The 18471-nt window shown below is 37.1% G+C and overlaps 1 protein-coding gene across 2 annotated transcripts in view; it reads right to left on the bottom strand.

The window, feature by feature from the left end:
* SRFBP1 (serum response factor binding protein 1) overlaps positions 1 to 18471 on the bottom strand; it is an 81470-nt gene that overhangs the window by 20488 nt on the left and 42511 nt on the right. For both annotated transcript variants that reach the window (XM_042787937.1, XM_042787936.1), the window contains exon 4: positions 3502 to 3573. In XM_042787937.1, coding sequence (XP_042643871.1) covers positions 3502 to 3573 — 72 coding nt within the window. The remainder of the gene's footprint in view (positions 1 to 3501; positions 3574 to 18471) is intronic.

Below are 18471 nucleotides of genomic sequence, written 5' to 3'. Positions count from 1 at the left end.
CCAATAATCTGAAAGTCACCAAATTTTTGAAGCACACAGACTTTATTATTTTGAAAAAATAAGTAGTATTTTGACTTCCATTATGCTGGGGCATAATTCTGTCATTCTCAGTGTTTAAATCACACTGTTTTTCTTCTCATGTCGTGTATACCAAAGACTAACTGGGAAAAAACCTAACTGAGATGCTACATTAAGTTAGTATCCAATTAGCACTAGTGCAAAGGCAATAAAACCAACTGCGGTTATGATGGAGGTGTTGACAGGTGGACCAATATCCCCTTTTCTTCAGAAACAGCACAGATACATGATTTCTCTAATACTGGAAAAATATTAATACATATTAACATATCTATCCTGCCTATCTTAACCTAGCTAAGTTACCTTAAACCTATGGTAGCAATAAGTTGAAGATAACAGTTAAGACCTTTGTCAGTTCCCAAGTCAGTTTCCTGTTTGTACTGAACAGCATTTTTAAGATTAGCTTTCAATTTATAACGGTGTGCTGCAGCACAATACTAATGAACTAAGCCTCCTGTAACAGTTTGGGTACCTATGCTATAAGGAACACTTCAAAATGCAACCACAGGTGGAAATCCCAGTTTAAAAAATACATTAGCCAACACATCTGCCATGTTTTTCAATTTTATTAATGGCTGGCAAATATATTTGTTGCAGCCAGTACAGAACTGTGCATACAAAGTACACGAAAATGTAGTCAAAACCTAGAAAATACAGGTTCCATTTTTCAACAGTTGTTGAAACCCAGCTAAGCACCAACAATACAAAGCCTAAAGTCGCATGGCAACATTCATTACAATTTTTATATAGAATTTATCACCTGTTGATAGCAATGGTGCCAGCTGCAGCAATATTAAAATGGATTAAAGATATTTCAGCAGAGATGCACAAAGAACTGTTTACCTACTGCTTCTTGTCTTACAGTAATGTGGTAAGCCTATTATAAATTAGAAAAGGAAGAAGTCTTGTGTCACGTGGCTGGTGACTCTTGTTAACTCACTATGCAACTATCATAAATCTGATTTGTATACTAGCAAACATCAGTATAGGAATATTGACAGCTAAATCATGAGAACTCAAGTTAGACTGCCACTTGCTAAACACTCAGCACAGTTTTACTGTACTAGACTGAAATCTGTGCACACACTGTCTACATAGAAAAGTATGCTTATCTTATTCTGAAAAATATATGGGGAAACATAGTAATGGAACATAAAATCTCAGTGGGCAGAAGGAATTAAACAAATATCTTGACTACATGTCCACTATGCAAAACTAATATTCAGCATTCCACAGTGAATTAAAAGCAGATTGCCTTTTATCAATGAAAACAAACCTATTCTGAAAATGAAAACAGCCACAGGAAGTTTCCCTTCAAGTATTTCGAAATTCGAGTTAATGAAAAGGTAAACAGTGTGGTCTGCATTTCATGTGACCTACAGAATATTGCTAGGGATAGAAAATCAATGATTTTTCTTTTTTTATTGTATGGTTAATAACTAACTGTGGGAAAAGAAGAAATAATACACTGGAAAATTAACTTTTGTTAAAGCACATAAGGGATGCCTTCTTTAGTTGAGGGTGTGCTATGGTCAACAAACAGCAACCAGTAATGTTATGATGGCTTAGCCACTACTTGTCAATAGTACTGTAATAATTAACTGTACATGTTCTTCTACTGCAGTGAGGTTAATAACCCTTTCAGGTTTTAAAAAAGCATCAGTACCCATCCATAAACTTGATTTGAAACATGACACCTATTCACTACAAGGTATGAGATTAACAGACTTCCATACCACTGAAACACAGGACCAACAGCATAAAGTAGCAGAAATAACAGTTCTAAGACCCAAATCAATTCCATGAAGATACATGTATTATCCGTCTTCAAGGATTACAGCTAAATGAAAGCTTATTTTAAATAAATATGGAAAGCATACAATCAGCCTTGACTATGAGTACATCAAAACTAATGGACAAAATAACCTAGTAAGATTAATAATGTTCATTCTGTAGTCTTGGTAGTAAAACTGTTCTCTTAGAAAATAAAATTCCAACTGTAAACACCTTTAAAACAACAGCGTCAGTTATTTCATTTTGGGGCTCCTATACTTTATGCAACCAGCATAAGCCTGATGAATTTGAATTCTTGGCAGAAGAATCTCCTGCAGGAAGTGACAAAAAGTCTTAACGTTTGAATTTAGCATCTCTCTTCAAGCATGAAATCCCTCTCTATGTGTCCTCACACATCTAGAATCTTCACTTCCGCACCATTTCTAACATGATAGTAACCAGTTTCTGACTAGCTCACCTTCAGACTGGAAAATTTTGGTCAAATAAATCTAAAGGAATGCTGCTTTTTAGCTCCATGTCAGCATATATGTGACTTTTTCCTTACTGTCTTCTATCATTAAGACAAGGAAAAGCAGTAAGATGCTTCCATCCAAACAGTGCTCTAGAAATACGAAAGTCCAATAATATTTTCCTATTAACTTGATTTTGCTCACATGAAACATGGAAATCCTGCTGTGCACCATGCTAACAGCTGAATTACATCATACATGACTGCTTTGCAACAGCATAGTTATATTAAAAACTAATGATGACATTATAGGAGGAAATGACCCAGATCTACATTAAAACTTAGCCTGTGGACTATAAACATTTCAGATTTCAAACTCCCTCAGTGGACCACCCACAGGAATTTAAGATAATGTGGAAGAAAATACACAATTTCATGTACCGGTATTTTTGATTCAGAACTGCTTTCTGGCATCACTTCTGCAGCTCATCCCTTAAAACAGTACTTATTTCTGCTCTTCTTTACTCTTCTTTTAGAGTATCCTGTCTGCTCTCAACCTCAGCTGCTTATTTCAACAAGCATCTTCCCACTTGTACGTCTTCTTTTCATCTCTTACAGACATCACCAGTTAGACAGTTAATATTTAATAAAGTCCCATCAGTGGGCTTCAGGAGAAACACTGCATTGAAATTAATGAGCCACATGGGTATTAAAACTCCATCTTTATTTCAGGCTACTTTTTGTCATGTTTTGCTCACATGGGGAAACTTCTCTCTGCATTTAAAAGCATTTAGAGCCTTTTTCCAACTGTTGCTGAAAGTTTAGATTATTTACACTAACTGAACCATGTACATGTACTATATAAACAAAACAAATCTATTTATAAAGACTCAAAACCCACTGCTATGCTTCCTGGTATTCTATTCCAGTTACTAAGGATTAGCCCACCAGCCCAGATGACAAGCCACTTGTACTAAACAGCTATGCAATTTCTTGTAGATATGTCCCAGTGGATAAATTTCCTTAGAAAATTAAGTAAGGTCTACAATGAAGACGCAGTATAACATACAGAACACACTGTGCAAATGCATGTACTCCCACCCACATATACACCTTTTTCAAAGGAGCACTCTCACAATCACAGAAGCAGGAGAAAGAAATCAAAAATCAACAAGCCTTACCTTTTTGCAGATACTTTCAAAATTAACTTCTGTCCTAAGAGCAAGTCTGGTAACCTCATCTGGCTTTATTTCCTGTGGACAAAAGATATCTTTAATCTTCTTATGATCTTTATGAAATCTTTCTAAGTTTCACCTTCCTCATAAACATTCTAACTTCATGGCATCTCCCACTGATCTCTTAAAGGAAGAAAATCAGTTTGCTATGAAGACTTTTTTTTTCGTATGTGTGTATATGTAAACACCACATTCATTGACTTCCAAAACATTACTTACACCAGATCTGACCGTATCTACTGCTACTCGGGGCAATAAAGACTTTCAACAGCGAAGTATGTAGAAGGGTGATTTTAGTTACGGAAGTGTTGAAATCACCTGTATTGAAATGCTCCATATATCTTAGATTCTGAAGTTACATCAGAAATTATCAACATACGTGAATATACAAGTTTAAGACAATGAAAATGAAGTTGAGAAAAAAAAAAAAAAACTCTGTTTCCTGAAGAGACTCACTATACATGCAGTTTTCATTCCTCGACTTAAGCATTTCCATTGGCAGCTGAAATAGAGCAATGAAAATTCTGGACAAGTGGATTTTGTTCAAAGTTGAATACTTTATGAAACATGCCCACATGACACATCTCTCATTATTTTAAAATACATGCTTTATATATGTTGTGTTGCAAAATGCCCTATTAACCTTATCAATTGAATGCACTGAATATTGGCTTTTTCCTCCTACAGTATTGTGTGAAATAAATCATGTTACATATTAGTTGTTTGCCAGATGGTGATTTAAAAAGTTGTTTAACTACTGTTATGCAGAGCCCAAATAAGTTCCACACATTGATAGTTCTGAAAAATGAAAAACTCTGTACACAAACCCCCAGTTATTCTGAGAGCTTTCATACAGAACTAGCCTATACCTGGTATAGGTAGCTTCAACACCTGAAGAAAATTATCTGTTTGCTTAATTTCTAAAACTGCAGGGAAGTAGATGACAGATATAAAATACAGTAATTTTGCAACACGTGGTCAATAAAGAAAACTTAAATTGGAAATGCCCATGCAAAGTATTATAGCTTGAAAAAATGTGACATGTCAAAGTGCTTGGGCTGCATCTGTAGTTAACATTATGCCTAGGTCTGGACAAGAAAAACACTAACTGAAAACCCTTAAAAGCAGTTACTGTAACTACTGGCTCAGAATCATTATTAGGAAAGATTCAAATGCAAATTAAATTATGGGAGACATGATAATTTACAAATGTCTAGGAAAAAAATGTACTATATAATAGGGAAGGACTTTCATGCTCAACAACTAAATTATACTTGTTCCTTTCTCTCTTTTGCCTTATTTATTTGTCCTTCGCAAGTATTCCAATACTTTAATTTAACATCCTGCTCCATTGTTAAGTTTCCATATTCTATCCTGTTTCTGTCCTAAATCTGGGGCATTCTGAGCACTTCCTTAGATGTAATTTCAGGAAGAACCAATTAGCTTACTTTCTTATAGAGCATCATACTTTTTATTTCAAAACCTTATGTTGTCCTTTCTTCTATATACTAGGTAACTTAAAGAGTGTTTGTGTCTTATCTAGATCTTTAAGGTGTTGCATAAATTGCATGCCTTAAAACTATAAACAAGCATTTAATAATGAGAATAAATTAACAGAACTAAATTAAATTAATAATAATTAAAAAAAAAATCTCTTTTTTTGAATGTCAGAAGAGCTTCCTGACAATAAGGTCTAGAAGTCTGCAAAATCATCTCCCAAAGGTACTAGTGGAAGCCCAGTCACTTGGAGGACAGAATCCAGACTGGAAAAACACTGGTGGAAACAATCTTCCACTGGCAGATGGACAGTTGGATGACCTAATAGGATCTAGAGATGGAAAAGACCTATGATTCAGTTTTCCATGACTTTCCAAAGCGTTTCACAGATGGTGAAAGTAGGACACAGTGGTTAAGTGACATGCGCATAGTTGGTTGGGGGCTATGAATGAAACTCTGGAATTCAATACTATTCATTAAATCAAGCTCTTGCTTTATTGAAAAAGAAGATAATTTATGTGATCTTCATCCCAAACAAAACCGCCTATTTTCTGTCTCTTTAGGATTTAAATGGAGCAACCCGACTTAGAGAGAAGGCAGGTAAACTTCAGAAATCTCTACACTAGAATGTCAAAGGTTTAATTTTTGTATGACAATACTGCAGAATTCCCTTAATATTGCAGAGCCATGCATAATAGTAGAGAAAGAATTAGAGTTTGGAATATGAAGTCACCATTGGAGCTTCACTGAAATGCTTAGTATACAGAATGAGGCCAAAAACCTCCTGTTAAGGCTTAAATTCCCAAATTTATAAAGCACATCCTTCACCTGCCTTAGATTCAAGGCAAAACAAGCATTTTTGACTTATATAGTCTTCAGCAGCACCCTGGCTTTGTAAAAGCAGTCACATAAATCAAGTTATTGGAATACAAGGCCTTTCTTTTGTGTTTATTAATGGTCAGCAGCAGACAAGAAAATAGAAAAAGGGTATAGTGATATTTTCCCCAGCAGAGTTTTCTCAACTTTGAGATGCACATAGCTCAAGAATTCCTGATCGCAAAGAGAGCCTCTGTATTGAGTATCTATTATGAAATCTTCATAGCCAATTATGTTAAGGGATGTTCACTAGAACAGCCTGATCTAGTGGAAGGTGTCCCTGCCCATGGTAGGGGGGTTAGAAGTAGATGGTCTTTAAGGTCCCTTCCAACCCAAACCATTCTATGATTCTACGTTATAAGTGGCTGCTACCTCCAGCATCTCTCAGACCAGTCCACTCCTGCCTTGCTGTCAGAGCCCAGCCTAGTGCATCCAGAGACCTGAGGGTCTCCATCCCAGGTCTATACAGGAACAGTTGCTTTCTCATTGGCAGGTTCAACCAGTAGTGAAGCTCAGCTATGCAGCTAGCTGCCACAAACAAGCTACTGCCTTCAACAGCACCGCCATGTAATACTCCCAGGACTCACATAAAGTTCACTACCACCAGCCAAGACCTCTTCCTTCTTTTTGTCTGGCCAGGATTGAAACTCACTATCGAGAGTATGTTCCCACTCACACCCTCTAGATTCATGGATCCCTCAAATATCAGCACAGCATATCCCTCTGTCCAGAGCCCTTTTATCCATCTCATGGGCCACCTACTTGCTGTCTGGCAGCAAGTCACTAGCAGACAGATGCATGCACTCACACTCTTGTCTTACAGGTACTTTTTGTCTTACAGGTGCCTCATGCTCACAGGTCCTTCCCAAACACCATCACAAGCCCTCTACCCATCTGATATCCCTGTCCGGACCCAGCACTTCCCACTCACTGCTTCTCTAACTTGGAGTTTGCTAGTGAATTACACATGCATGGTGTCAAATAATGTGAAAATGTAGACACTCTGCCTGCCCTCATCAGCAGCAGGCACCAGGCACATGGGCTGCGACTTGCAGTCCCTGTCCAGATGCTGCACCGAGAGTCTCACTTGTAGGCTTCACTGCTCACTTGCAGGCTCAGGGCAACTACACTACTTGTCTGACTCCTGTTGCTGGCCTTCCATCCACTCACGCTGGTCCCCCCTGTAGCTGGCACCTTGTCCTTACAGCACTCACACACACAGGATAAAGAGTGAAATGACAGAGTTAAGAAAAGATTTATAAAAAGATGACAGACTGTAGCAATTGGACACAGGCCTTGGTCAGGTAAGCGTACCGACTGGCACTCATGGGGAATCACCCCTCTGATATCCGCTCTCACCTATGCACCTTAAACACTGTTCACTAAGTTCTGCATAGTCCACAGGTACCCCCGTGTCCCAAAATCCTCATGTTGTTCTTGTTTCCCCTCCCTATCAGTTGCAAAGTCCAGGCTGGCCTTCTGCAAAGCAATACCAGTAGTTTCCTAATGGCCTGTTACTTAGTGGCTGAAGACTTTTTGTCACTGTTTTGGTTGTGCCTTGTCCAGCAGCTCTGTTTCTCTTTGTGTTTTTGTTCACCCCTTCCCCCTTCACTTATTATTCCATTAGCATCGAGAAGGTCCACTACTAGAGGCTCATAATGAAGAATGCTCGTCACCTTCCACATGCCCTCACATATTATGGCTCCTTTCTGAAATCACGTTAATACATGGTATCATAACATTCTGTGCCAGCAAGTTTCTAAGATTAATGAGGTGTTATGTTCTAAGTGAAGAGGGAACCAGGTAAGTATCTTACTTTACGAAGTATCTGGTCGACCATAATCCTAGATTAAGTAAATACAAAGCCCCCTTACTAAGCAACACACACTCTTCTCCTTGCAAATGATTTCTGACAGACATTTTAAACAAGCCCCAAATATTTAACAAAAAGCCTTCAAAATAAGATCTTGAGAGATGATGAAAAACAACTGTTGGGATCAACAGATCCCTCTCCCCTGAATGCTGACCATGTCTTCTCTTGTGAAAAAGAGATTACAATTACAGTAAGAGCTAATGACTTTCAGATACACTGCCAGCACTGATCACATCAGTGCCCTAGCTGGCAAACACTGGCATGGTGATGGATAATGGGTAGTGAGCACCAAAGGAGAACAGATAGTTTTCTTTTAATTACAGACTACACCCCTATCTCAACTTCTGCCACAAAACCGTTTGTGAGACAGGAATGTGAGCAAGGGAAGACTATATGCAGGTGTCTTAGTTTGGGCTGAAATAGAGTTAATATTCCTTTTCAGGGACTAGATGAGTGCTGTGTTTTGGATTTAGCTTTGGGTTTGGTATGAGAAGAATGCTGATAGCACACTGGCGTTTTCAGCTGCTACCGAGACTTCAAGGACTCTCCGACTCCCCATGTCCTGCCCGTGCGCAAGGGCACAGGGAGCAGGGAGGGAGCACGGCCACAGCACCTGACCCAAACTGGCCAGTGAAATATTCCATATCATGGAACGTCATGCTCACTATATAGAGGAGGGATGGTCGGGAAGGGGCGCTCTCTCTCTCTCTCTCTCTCTCTCTCTCTCTCTCTCTCTCTCTCTCTCTCTCTCTCTCTCTCTCTCTCTCGCTTCCAGGATTGCGATTGTAGGATCTTGGTATCTCGGGGTCGCTGGCCAGGTCAGCGGGTGGTGAGCAATTACGCTGTACATTGCCTGTTTATATATTTCTTTTTGTTTTCCCCCCATCATCGTTATCGTTTTCATTTTATTGCCATTATTAACCTGTTCCTATCTCAGCCTGCGAGTGTCCCTTCACCCCTCTAATCCCCTCCTCCATTCCCAGGTGGGGAGGGGGAAGGGAGGGTGACCAGCTGCGGGGGTTGGTTGCCCATCAGGCCCAAACCACGACAGCAGGTTGTTGTACATGACCCAAAGCACAATGGTGTAGCTCTCTGTCCTGGTGCTTGAGCTGAGTCAACAACCACCACATGAGCAACAAATATGAAGCTGGAAGAAAGTGGCGAAGGCAACAGCAGCAAGACCAGCCTGGCTCTGGGAGCTGGGATTTACACAAATTTTCAATGCCTGAGGCTCCTCCAAGCAGTTACCACCCGAGCAGCTGCTCGACACTCCAGAGAAGGGACATCAGGCGAACCCACCCGCCAGCCAATTGGACTCCATCACAGCTGCAGGCAGTGACTAGGCCTTGGCTTGAGATTAAGCTGAATAAACAGGATGTGAAAAACTACTGGACATGACATAAGAAAACTGCTGGATGTGACAGATAATGAGAGAAGCTGACAGAGCATCTGGATTTTACAGATCATTAAGGGAGAGTTACGTGAAAAACAGACAAGCTCAGTGGAAAGGTGGAGTACAGTGCAGCTTTTTAGGGGGGGACATCTTGCAAGCCTGACAGTACTGAGGTAATCATACTGGTAATAGCACACAAAGCCAAGACCGCCCATGAAGTCACACTGAAATACCAAATTTGGGGAAAAAAGTAACTATGGGTGGGAAAAGGCTGTGCTGGGCTGGGAAAAGGGAGTGCTGCGGCACAGGAAGGGATATGGCAGTGTGCAGCGGGGTAGCTGTGGGGCAGCCATGCAGCTCTGGGATGAGTCCCAGTACCAGAGGCAGCGAGCTCACCCCACTACTTACAGAAGCTTACAATAGAAAAGTTTTTTGTTTTTTTTTTTTTTTTTTTTTTTTTTTAAATTATGACATTATTTAAATAAACCATAACTGTCTTACACAGATGGCCAAGACTATTGAACTGAAGTATGTCAAGCATAAATGGCATCTGAAAATATGATTTTATGCCAATACTGATCATGGTTGCTTAGATGGCACTTCATCCAAGTGATACTGAAGAAGCTACAGTTTCTAGCATAACAGGTATGGAAATGTAATTTATTGAATAGCCTTCACAAGACAGACAAGACAAAAAAACCCTGTCAGATGAGGCTTTGACACATCTCAGAAATGCAAGATTATACACATAAAATGTATTCCCAGCTATGCTGTCTAAGGCAGTTTTAGATGACTCAGAAAAAAAAGCTTGCCAGCAGTGGCCTGTAGAAGCAATTTAGAAGTCCTCATGTTATAAAAAACTACCCAATTTCAGTTTTGTTTTAACTAGTATTTTCCTTTTATCTTTATCACACAATTCATTCATTTTCCTAATTTTTTTCTCACATTTTCTTAGCGGTATGAATATTAAGCCTTTCGTTATGAAATCACACCATATATACCATCTTTATAAGATTAGTTTTGTCTTAAAATGGAGGAATTTCTATACAAAATAAGTAACAGAATCAAGGTATGTACAAGTAGATAACAGACCATCCATACTAAAAAATCAAGTATTTCTGGTGAAATCTCAACTGTAAGTTGTTATTCATTGCTGCACTTACATCTTTTAAAACATTATCATAATTTATCACAATTTTTACCCTTGAACAGGTGTTTGAAACTACCTTCTTGCAAAGTTTCTTATATTTTTCCACAGCATTCAGTTTCATTTTGCTGTTTTCTGTGATTCTTCTAGGTTCCTTAATGAGGAGAAAAGGATAGGAAAAAAACCCCAAACTTAATTTCAGAAGAGGTCTCCTGCTTCTGTCTTCTATAATTTAATCCCTTCATGGCTTCTTGTCAGAACAAATTTGCTCCCCTAAGTATGTAAAAGTTCAGTATTTTAGTCATTCAGAGATAGTCTTTGACTCATAAATACTGCCATTGTGAAAGCACACAAAAATGGGATCATGCACTTATAAGCAGGATGTCTTCAAAGTAGTGAAATAAATGAGCCACAGTTCACCTGAAAGTTTATATGCTTTTCAAGAGTAACTAAATCTATGGTAAGACTATGAGTTTGTTCAGCTATGAAGGCCAGTTTTCAAGAAATGCAGTAATCTGATTGGTTATACCAAACTGATTATGAAGAAACAGTGATGCTTTTTCCTCCTGAATATTTTCCAATTTTTTTGTGAGTAACTGTAACCCAAACATCTGTGTGTGTGTATATACACACACACGCAAGAATTTCTACAGATGTAAGTCTCATTAGTGAACCACCATAACAAATTAAGTGGCACTCTGCCTATGTAAAAAAATAAAATAAATCCACCCCCAAAGCCATACCCTCCCAACCCCCATTTTACCAGATGTGAAACTAAGATGAATACTATTGCCAAGAGGGGAATTTGGATTAAATTAATAAATAACACAGTAGGACAGAAAATTTAAATTGGAAAGTAAAAATTTGATATTGTCAAGTTAAGTGTGGCTTAAGCTTATCAATAAGTTTATTAAACAGATCAGCGCTACACTGAGATATCTGTTTTATTGTAAAACCACTACGCAATTTACCAACAGACAAAATTAAGCATTTTCAAGTAGCTAGATGCCTACCTGCCAATACTTAACAACTATTACCAGGTCACTTCTCAAGACCTATTTTAAGCAATTAAACGTACCTGAACTTCACCTACCACAGAATGAAAATTTGTCCATCTGTAACCTCTCTAAGTCTTTTCTGCATTTGCTTTCATTTTTTAATTCCAGTTTTTAAAATAGGAATAAAATGGGATGCAGTATCTGTCTTGGTAGTACCATACAGAAGAAGAGAACTCTCATTCTAGACAAAGAGCCCATAGCCTTCCCTACTCCTGGAAATTTAATCTTCCATTTGGCTTTACTTTTTTCCTCAGTGGAATCCAGGCAATCCAGGTCACACTCATCTTTATCCATCACCTTTAAATTACATAAAATCCTTCCAGAGAGATCTACTGATTTGTCTCAAATTTCCCTAACTGTAACTTGATGTTAGGTAAACTCAGAACACTGTATATGCTACTTGTTTATGACTGCACCTTCTGCAGTAAAACTTCTGACACCTAAAGACTCAAGACTTTTGTTTTAATGATTTCCTGCTTTGTTGACTGTGACAAATAATCCCAAAACCACATTTATCTCCTCTGGCTGAATGACAACATGAAAACGCCCGAATGATGCAACTGCATCATTGATTTTACTTGGTGCTAAGAAATAGATTTAATAATAATTAAAATGTTTCATTTCTAATTTACAAAAATATAAGCTGATACACTGATTTAAATGGATACAGTAGCACCACTATGATACTAAAAATTCTGTTGCTAGCAGTCCCTTGAAATCTCCAGCCTTTGCACCCATATATTTCTACTAAAAATACAGCACAATCTGAAAGCGTGGCAAGTAAAAAACAGATTTTCTTCATCAGGAATTCAATCCAGCATTTCATCATTTCAACTTTAAAAGACCTGCCATTGCCTCCTATTGCAGCAGACTGCAAACAGATACTTTACATAATGCTTCTCATCTGCAGATGTGAAAGCATTAAGCTGCAGCTACCAAGAGTTTCAAATCACTGTGGAGTAGGACTGAGGTTTTCAACCCACAGGTGAGAATCCAGTGGGTAGACTGACTCACATGGAGTCTAGGATGGCACTGTTACGGTGATCCCTGTCACAGGTCTGAATCTGACTGATGCCCATGAAGTTAAGAAGGTACAAAGACTGACAAATGACTTGTTCAGAATATTACTGCTCTTCATGAGTCAAGTAAGTATCTAGATATCTCCGTGATAAAAGCTTTCTTGACTTTGGTTTTTATTTTTAAACAATCATTTGGAATAAACCTGCACCCATCAATCCTAGAAGTGTCCGCTCACCTACTGGCCCATGCAGCTGAAGAAGGGATGCATTTTGGGGTTCTTGGGTGAATCACACCTGGGGCTCAGAGCAGTGGATGTGCTGGGAAACTTCAGAACTTCAGCTTCCCCAGTTTACTAGAATATGCCTGTACTACACAGAGAAGGGCCTTGCTATGTCTCCCAAACCACACTCAGTTCATGCTAGATTTAAATAAAACGCAATTAAAAGCATTTATTTGTCATATTCAAAACAGACAGAGTAATATTTATAAAAAGCTTAGGTAAAGAAATGAAAGACAAAATGTGCTTAATCTACTCACACTGAGGTTAAAGATCTGTCTGCCTTGCTCAGGCTGACTCACCATTCTTCCTGGCAAGGTGACACTCTGTATTTTCAACGTTTGTACATATTTATACCACAGCCTGAACCTTTCAGATGGAGAAACTGGAAGTCTATTTGGGAGCTGCTATCATGGTTTCTTTGGTGACTCACTGGCACCCCACTGGCATAAACCCTTACTTTTCAAATTACAGATGGACACAAAATCTAAGAGGTGCAAACATGTAAAGCTTATACAAATACATAGTACTGGGTGCTAACAGAGACCACAAAAGACAATTAACCACTGTAAGGTGAATGTGTTTGGGAAGATGAATTCCCAACGTTTTTCATGTAGTATAATGTAATATGCTGACAAAGTAAATACTGTGTGTTGAGGCATAAATGCACTCAAAATTAATAAAAACAAAACACATAAATCAGCACATCACTAATATATTTTTTTTTCTGAGCGAAAATAGCATGTCACATTACAATAGGCGTAGAAATGTCTGTCCAGTTAGCAACGCCCTGTATGTTGCATCACCATTAAACTGTTTTCATACTATCAGTCTTACAAATATTTACTGATATTGTTTGAATAAATACTATTTCAGAAGTTTGCACATTTTCAGGAGTGGCATCTCCTTTAAATAAATTACTTCAAGAAGTAAAACTTTCGCTAAGCTTATAGCCAATGTAGTAAGTCTGATAAAAGTTCTAAGTATGCGGATGTATAGATATAGCTTTCCATAGACATCAAGTTTTACAGTAAAATACCTGTGTCAGAGAACAGTCAACTACAGGAAAGCAAAACCACAACAAAAAAAGATTCCATAGATCTTTTTTTGTTCTACCAGTCTAGCCAACAAAGCTTTTCCTGGCAACCTCACTGCATGACTTGATTCTATATCATCACATACTGGTTTTATCCAGTAGAAATGAAGACATTTTCTCTCTAATTGCAGACAAATTAAGTGAATCATAATTTAAATGCATTCCCCTGTATCATTAGGGTTTAAGATTATTATTATGTCCTACAGTAATTATAGTATTTTTCATTTATCAAATATATAGATTCTGTATTACAAAGAGAAAGGAAAGCATAAAAATAAAGGGTTCTACAGCTGCTAATTTTCCTAAAGTATACACTAAAGAAAATGTCATGTATTTTTTAATGACTTTGCATGCTTCATCGATTGCTTTACATTTCAAAAGCTTTATAGAATTTAATGGTGTTTTAACTTGCCTTTTATTTTAATATGTCTTTTAAAAATTAAAAATAAACTTAATTGAAAAAATTGTTTTTCAGCCTTGATGGATTAGTAACAACTTGGGCATGAATACTACAGAAGAGACTAAGAAAAAATAGTAAAACTTAGTTCTCATTTTAAATTAACAAAACCAAAGTCACTAGAGGAAATTATCAGAATGGAACTTCTCCAAAAATCAAAAGCTGTACAAGCATCTCACTTTAGATGAATATATGGCATTTGATTTTGATGGGAATTAACTATTACTAACTTGTTAAAAAAAAAAAAGAGCACTTTAAAATTACAGTTAATCATTGGGAATGCAAGAATGTATTTTAAGTGGAATTTGCTTAGCAATTGTTCTTTTTGTAAACTACACTGGTGTCAGGTTTTTGCTGGCACCAATTTTAAACATTACTAAATGTCTACAGTATTGCTGTCTCAGTTTAGATCCAAGTGAAATTCAATATCAACCTGTGAGTTTTCATCTACTAAGTTTCATAGTAGGAAATTTTATAGTTTTCTGGTTTTACTGTTCTCTGGAAAAATTAAAGTTATTAAAATACTCATCAAACAAAACTACACAATATTTCTATAAACATAGTTTTGTCCAAATGGTTACGTTCCTCTAGCTATATTCTGTTATGCTGTACAAACTCTCTTAAAAGCAGAGAACACAGCTGAGGCAGAATACTTATTCATGCATATTAATAACAAAACAAAAACGAAAAAAGAACTCCTCAAAAGAAGAGTTAACATGGCTAGTTTGTTTAAGCCGTTGTAAAATACCCAAACTTTATTTGGCAAGTATAGCCTGCTCTTTTCTGCCACGTTTATAAACTAATTTAATATTTCAAGAGGTATGTAAGTCAAATGCCAGGAATTACATCAGTCTACTGAGATGAACACTGTGAACTTGGCATTTTATTTAGTCAATTAGATTAAATGAATTGTTTAATTTTGAAGGTTTCCATCTGATTCAGTAGCCACGTTCGGGGAGCAACAGTCACTGTTTCCACCATAGGATACCAAAAAAAAAAAAAAAGAAAGAGTTAGCAAGTCTGTAACCTTGTGATGATTTCAGAAGAAGGTATCATGAAGTAAACGACAATTACAAACATTCAAAAGAAAAGTTACAAAAAAGGAAAAAAGCAAGTTCACTGGATTATTCAGTACAGCAAGCATGATGATGCCAAAATTACTGTTATTTGAATATTCTTTTTTCTTCAAACGTCTTTTAGTTCAGTCAGTGTTCACTTGGACTGGTACAATCTGTAATTTCACTCTGTACTGGCAATTTGTTCCATGCTGATTTTCTAATATTAAAATAACAACCACATGCGATTTCAGGGTTAACATATTTCCAAGCAGTCCTATGTTGGCTGGAACTATCTTTGGTTTTGAATTACTATCCCCGGTATTCACAACCGTTGCCAATATCGCTGGTTGCCAGATGAACTGTTTTTGTAAAAATTAAAGAAAAACAGCATTACCTGCCAGAAGGGGACGCTACGCACAACTAGCAGAAAGATGCCTCTTTCTCAGCTTAGCCTCTTTTCTCTCAGCAGGAGCTTGAGCCAGCAAGACTGCCACTAAAGCAGCCAGGAAGAGGATGTATTATATTCTCACAACATTTCCAATGAAGACAGTGACTAACAAATGGGTGTAATCCAGCTAATAATCCCCACCCGCCAGATACGGGTTTGAAACAGATATGGAAACAGAAATGAATAATGAAGACAGAAGAACCCAGAGAGATGCGGAAAAAGGTAGAAGACTGTGAATACACAGAGCCATACACACAGCCGTTTTGTCTGCTTCCAGAGGGCATAAGAGTTCAAAGATTAGACACAATAGAGAAAGAAGTAATTTCCTTTTTTCCATTCCCTTTCCCAATATGCACTATCTCCAGGAAAAGTACTTCTCCTCCATTCTTTTCTTAAAGAACCATAGGGAAGAAAATAAATTATTTTTTATCCTTTCCTAGAGATCTTAAACTTGACCAAGATAAACCTGCCATCTCATCTGCCCAAGGTGAGGGATAAAGGTGCAAAGAAGAGATCTAGCAACAAAACATGAAAAGTACGATTTCTTTCAGTACCTGCAGATTTCCAAATTGGCTGCTAAAAGCTGATGGGCAAAATATTAATATACAAAGTGTAAAAGAACTACTCAGGACAAATACATGAATTGTGTAAACTTCCAGCATCACTAGTTTACCTTGTATCCTGGGGAATCCTGTGCCAATTTTGTCACACCTTCTGTAGATGACATACCATATTTCTGATCATCCTTGACATTTTTCTTTATACTTTTACCAGTTTTTTCTTTTTTTTTTTTTTTTTTTTTTTTAAATACTCCAGAAGACTTATGCAGTATACAGTAAAACCACTGAATAGCAACAGACTGTCTTCTGAATGAAGACACCAAATAGCAATATAGCATTTTCACACAGGTATCTATGGTAACTCCACCTCCTCACTGGTAATAGACAATTTCAATCCATTGGAACTGTAATTCTCTTTGCATTATAACTCTTTGCATTTATAACTACTGAATTTCTTTATTCATTTACTTGCCCAGTTAGTCAGTTTTGTAGAACTATTCTGCAGTGTCTTAGTATCTTCATTATCCTGAAATTTTGATCATCAAGCTCTGTCATTCCTATGCTTTTCTTGAATCATACACAGAACTGATTTCCACAGAACTCTACTGTTAGCTTTCCATCTATTCTTCTCTTCCACTTATTATGTTTAACTCTGTGACTAAAAGAAGAAAACTCATATCCATGAACGGCTTTTCTTTTTAAAAAAAAACAAAAAACAAAAAACAACAAACAAAACCACAAAGAAACACCAAAGGCTTTGGTGAAAGCTGGACAACAGCTTTTTGGAAATTTAAAACAATAAATAAACTCAATCAGCAACAGCCACTGTAGATATTTACTCCCTCAAAGAACTCCCACTGATTTGCAAGGCATGACTTTCAACTCTTAAAGGTACAATTATTCTGCCTCCTCCTATTCATCCATGTGTTCACTAAAATCACTCTTTAATAAAAATGCCAATGAGTCTGTCTAGCACTGAAATCATATTTACATTAGTATTACATTCCTAGAACAGACTTTATGTATTTTTTTTTTGTAAGCAGGAGGCAACCATGGAAGAAATAAGATTTTACACACAAAAGCATCAATTGCAACAAGGAGTCATAACAGCCGCAGTCACCATTCTGAATTAATTAGTTTCCAAGTGACTATAAAGATATTTACAGTAGGTCTCCAATTCCTTCCTTCCTTTCCCTGCCCTCGACCCCTCCAATTAGAATAAATAAGAATAAAACCTTTACTACAATATTCAAGATTAATCTCTTTTCTAGCAGTGAAAAATGTAAGACCTAGTTTCTGTAGAAAATTTCTTCAGAAGAGAGAGTCCCAAAAAGACCATTTGATTAAGAATACTGAAATAGTTCAATATTGATCCACCACATTAAGTAGGTTCACTATTTACTGGAGATATTCTTCTTAGCTTCTCTAGAATAAATTAAGTACAAAGACCAGCTAGCATGAAGCAAGAAATTAACTAGCACTGCCTCAGAGCAGACAATCTTATTTGTCAACTATTAGTATGCCTCAGCATGGGATGGCCAAAATGTAAATAAAAGGTATGCAGTGATTACAGCAACTTTCTTTTCTATCTCTGGTTCAAATGAACTGTGGGGAAGGTTAATGAAGAAACCCAAGTTGGTGCACTAAAGTGAAATACGTGTTGGCATGATGAAAGAAGTCAACAACAAAGAAAGCATCTATTTGGAATATGCATAAATATTTTCAAAATAAGTGCAGAAACCTGATGACACTTCTGTCATTATTTTGAATAACAATAACAGTAAGTGTTTTGGTTTGCTGTCACTGTTCAATTTTCAAATAAATTAAGGCATATGGGTTGCATTAATTTGTTTTTTGTACTACTGCAAAGGTTGTCTCTTTATTAAAATAAACAATAAAAATAGTTATGCAGAATTCAGAAAGAAGATGGAGTTTCATCTGCAAGCCATATTTTTTAAAAAGTGAAAATAGCTCATTTTGCATCCTTACAAAAAAATAAGATAGTAAAATTCTTACGCAAGACTAAGAGGAAAAAGTTTCATCTGCAAACCATATTTTTAAGAGAGCTGACAACCTTTACTTAGAACCTACTTTAATATTTTTCTTAAGTTGTCTCAAGTCCAACAAAAATCTGCCTTTGTGATCTGTTTTCACTT

The sequence above is a fragment of the Tyto alba genome, unplaced genomic scaffold (assembly GCF_018691265.1).
Source record: "Tyto alba isolate M040663 unplaced genomic scaffold, T.alba_DEE_v4.0 Super-Scaffold_13, whole genome shotgun sequence".
Lineage (NCBI taxonomy): Eukaryota > Metazoa > Chordata > Aves > Strigiformes > Tytonidae > Tyto > Tyto alba.
The sequence above is the reverse complement of the archived record's forward strand: the minus strand, read 5'-3'. Positions and strand labels throughout refer to the sequence as shown.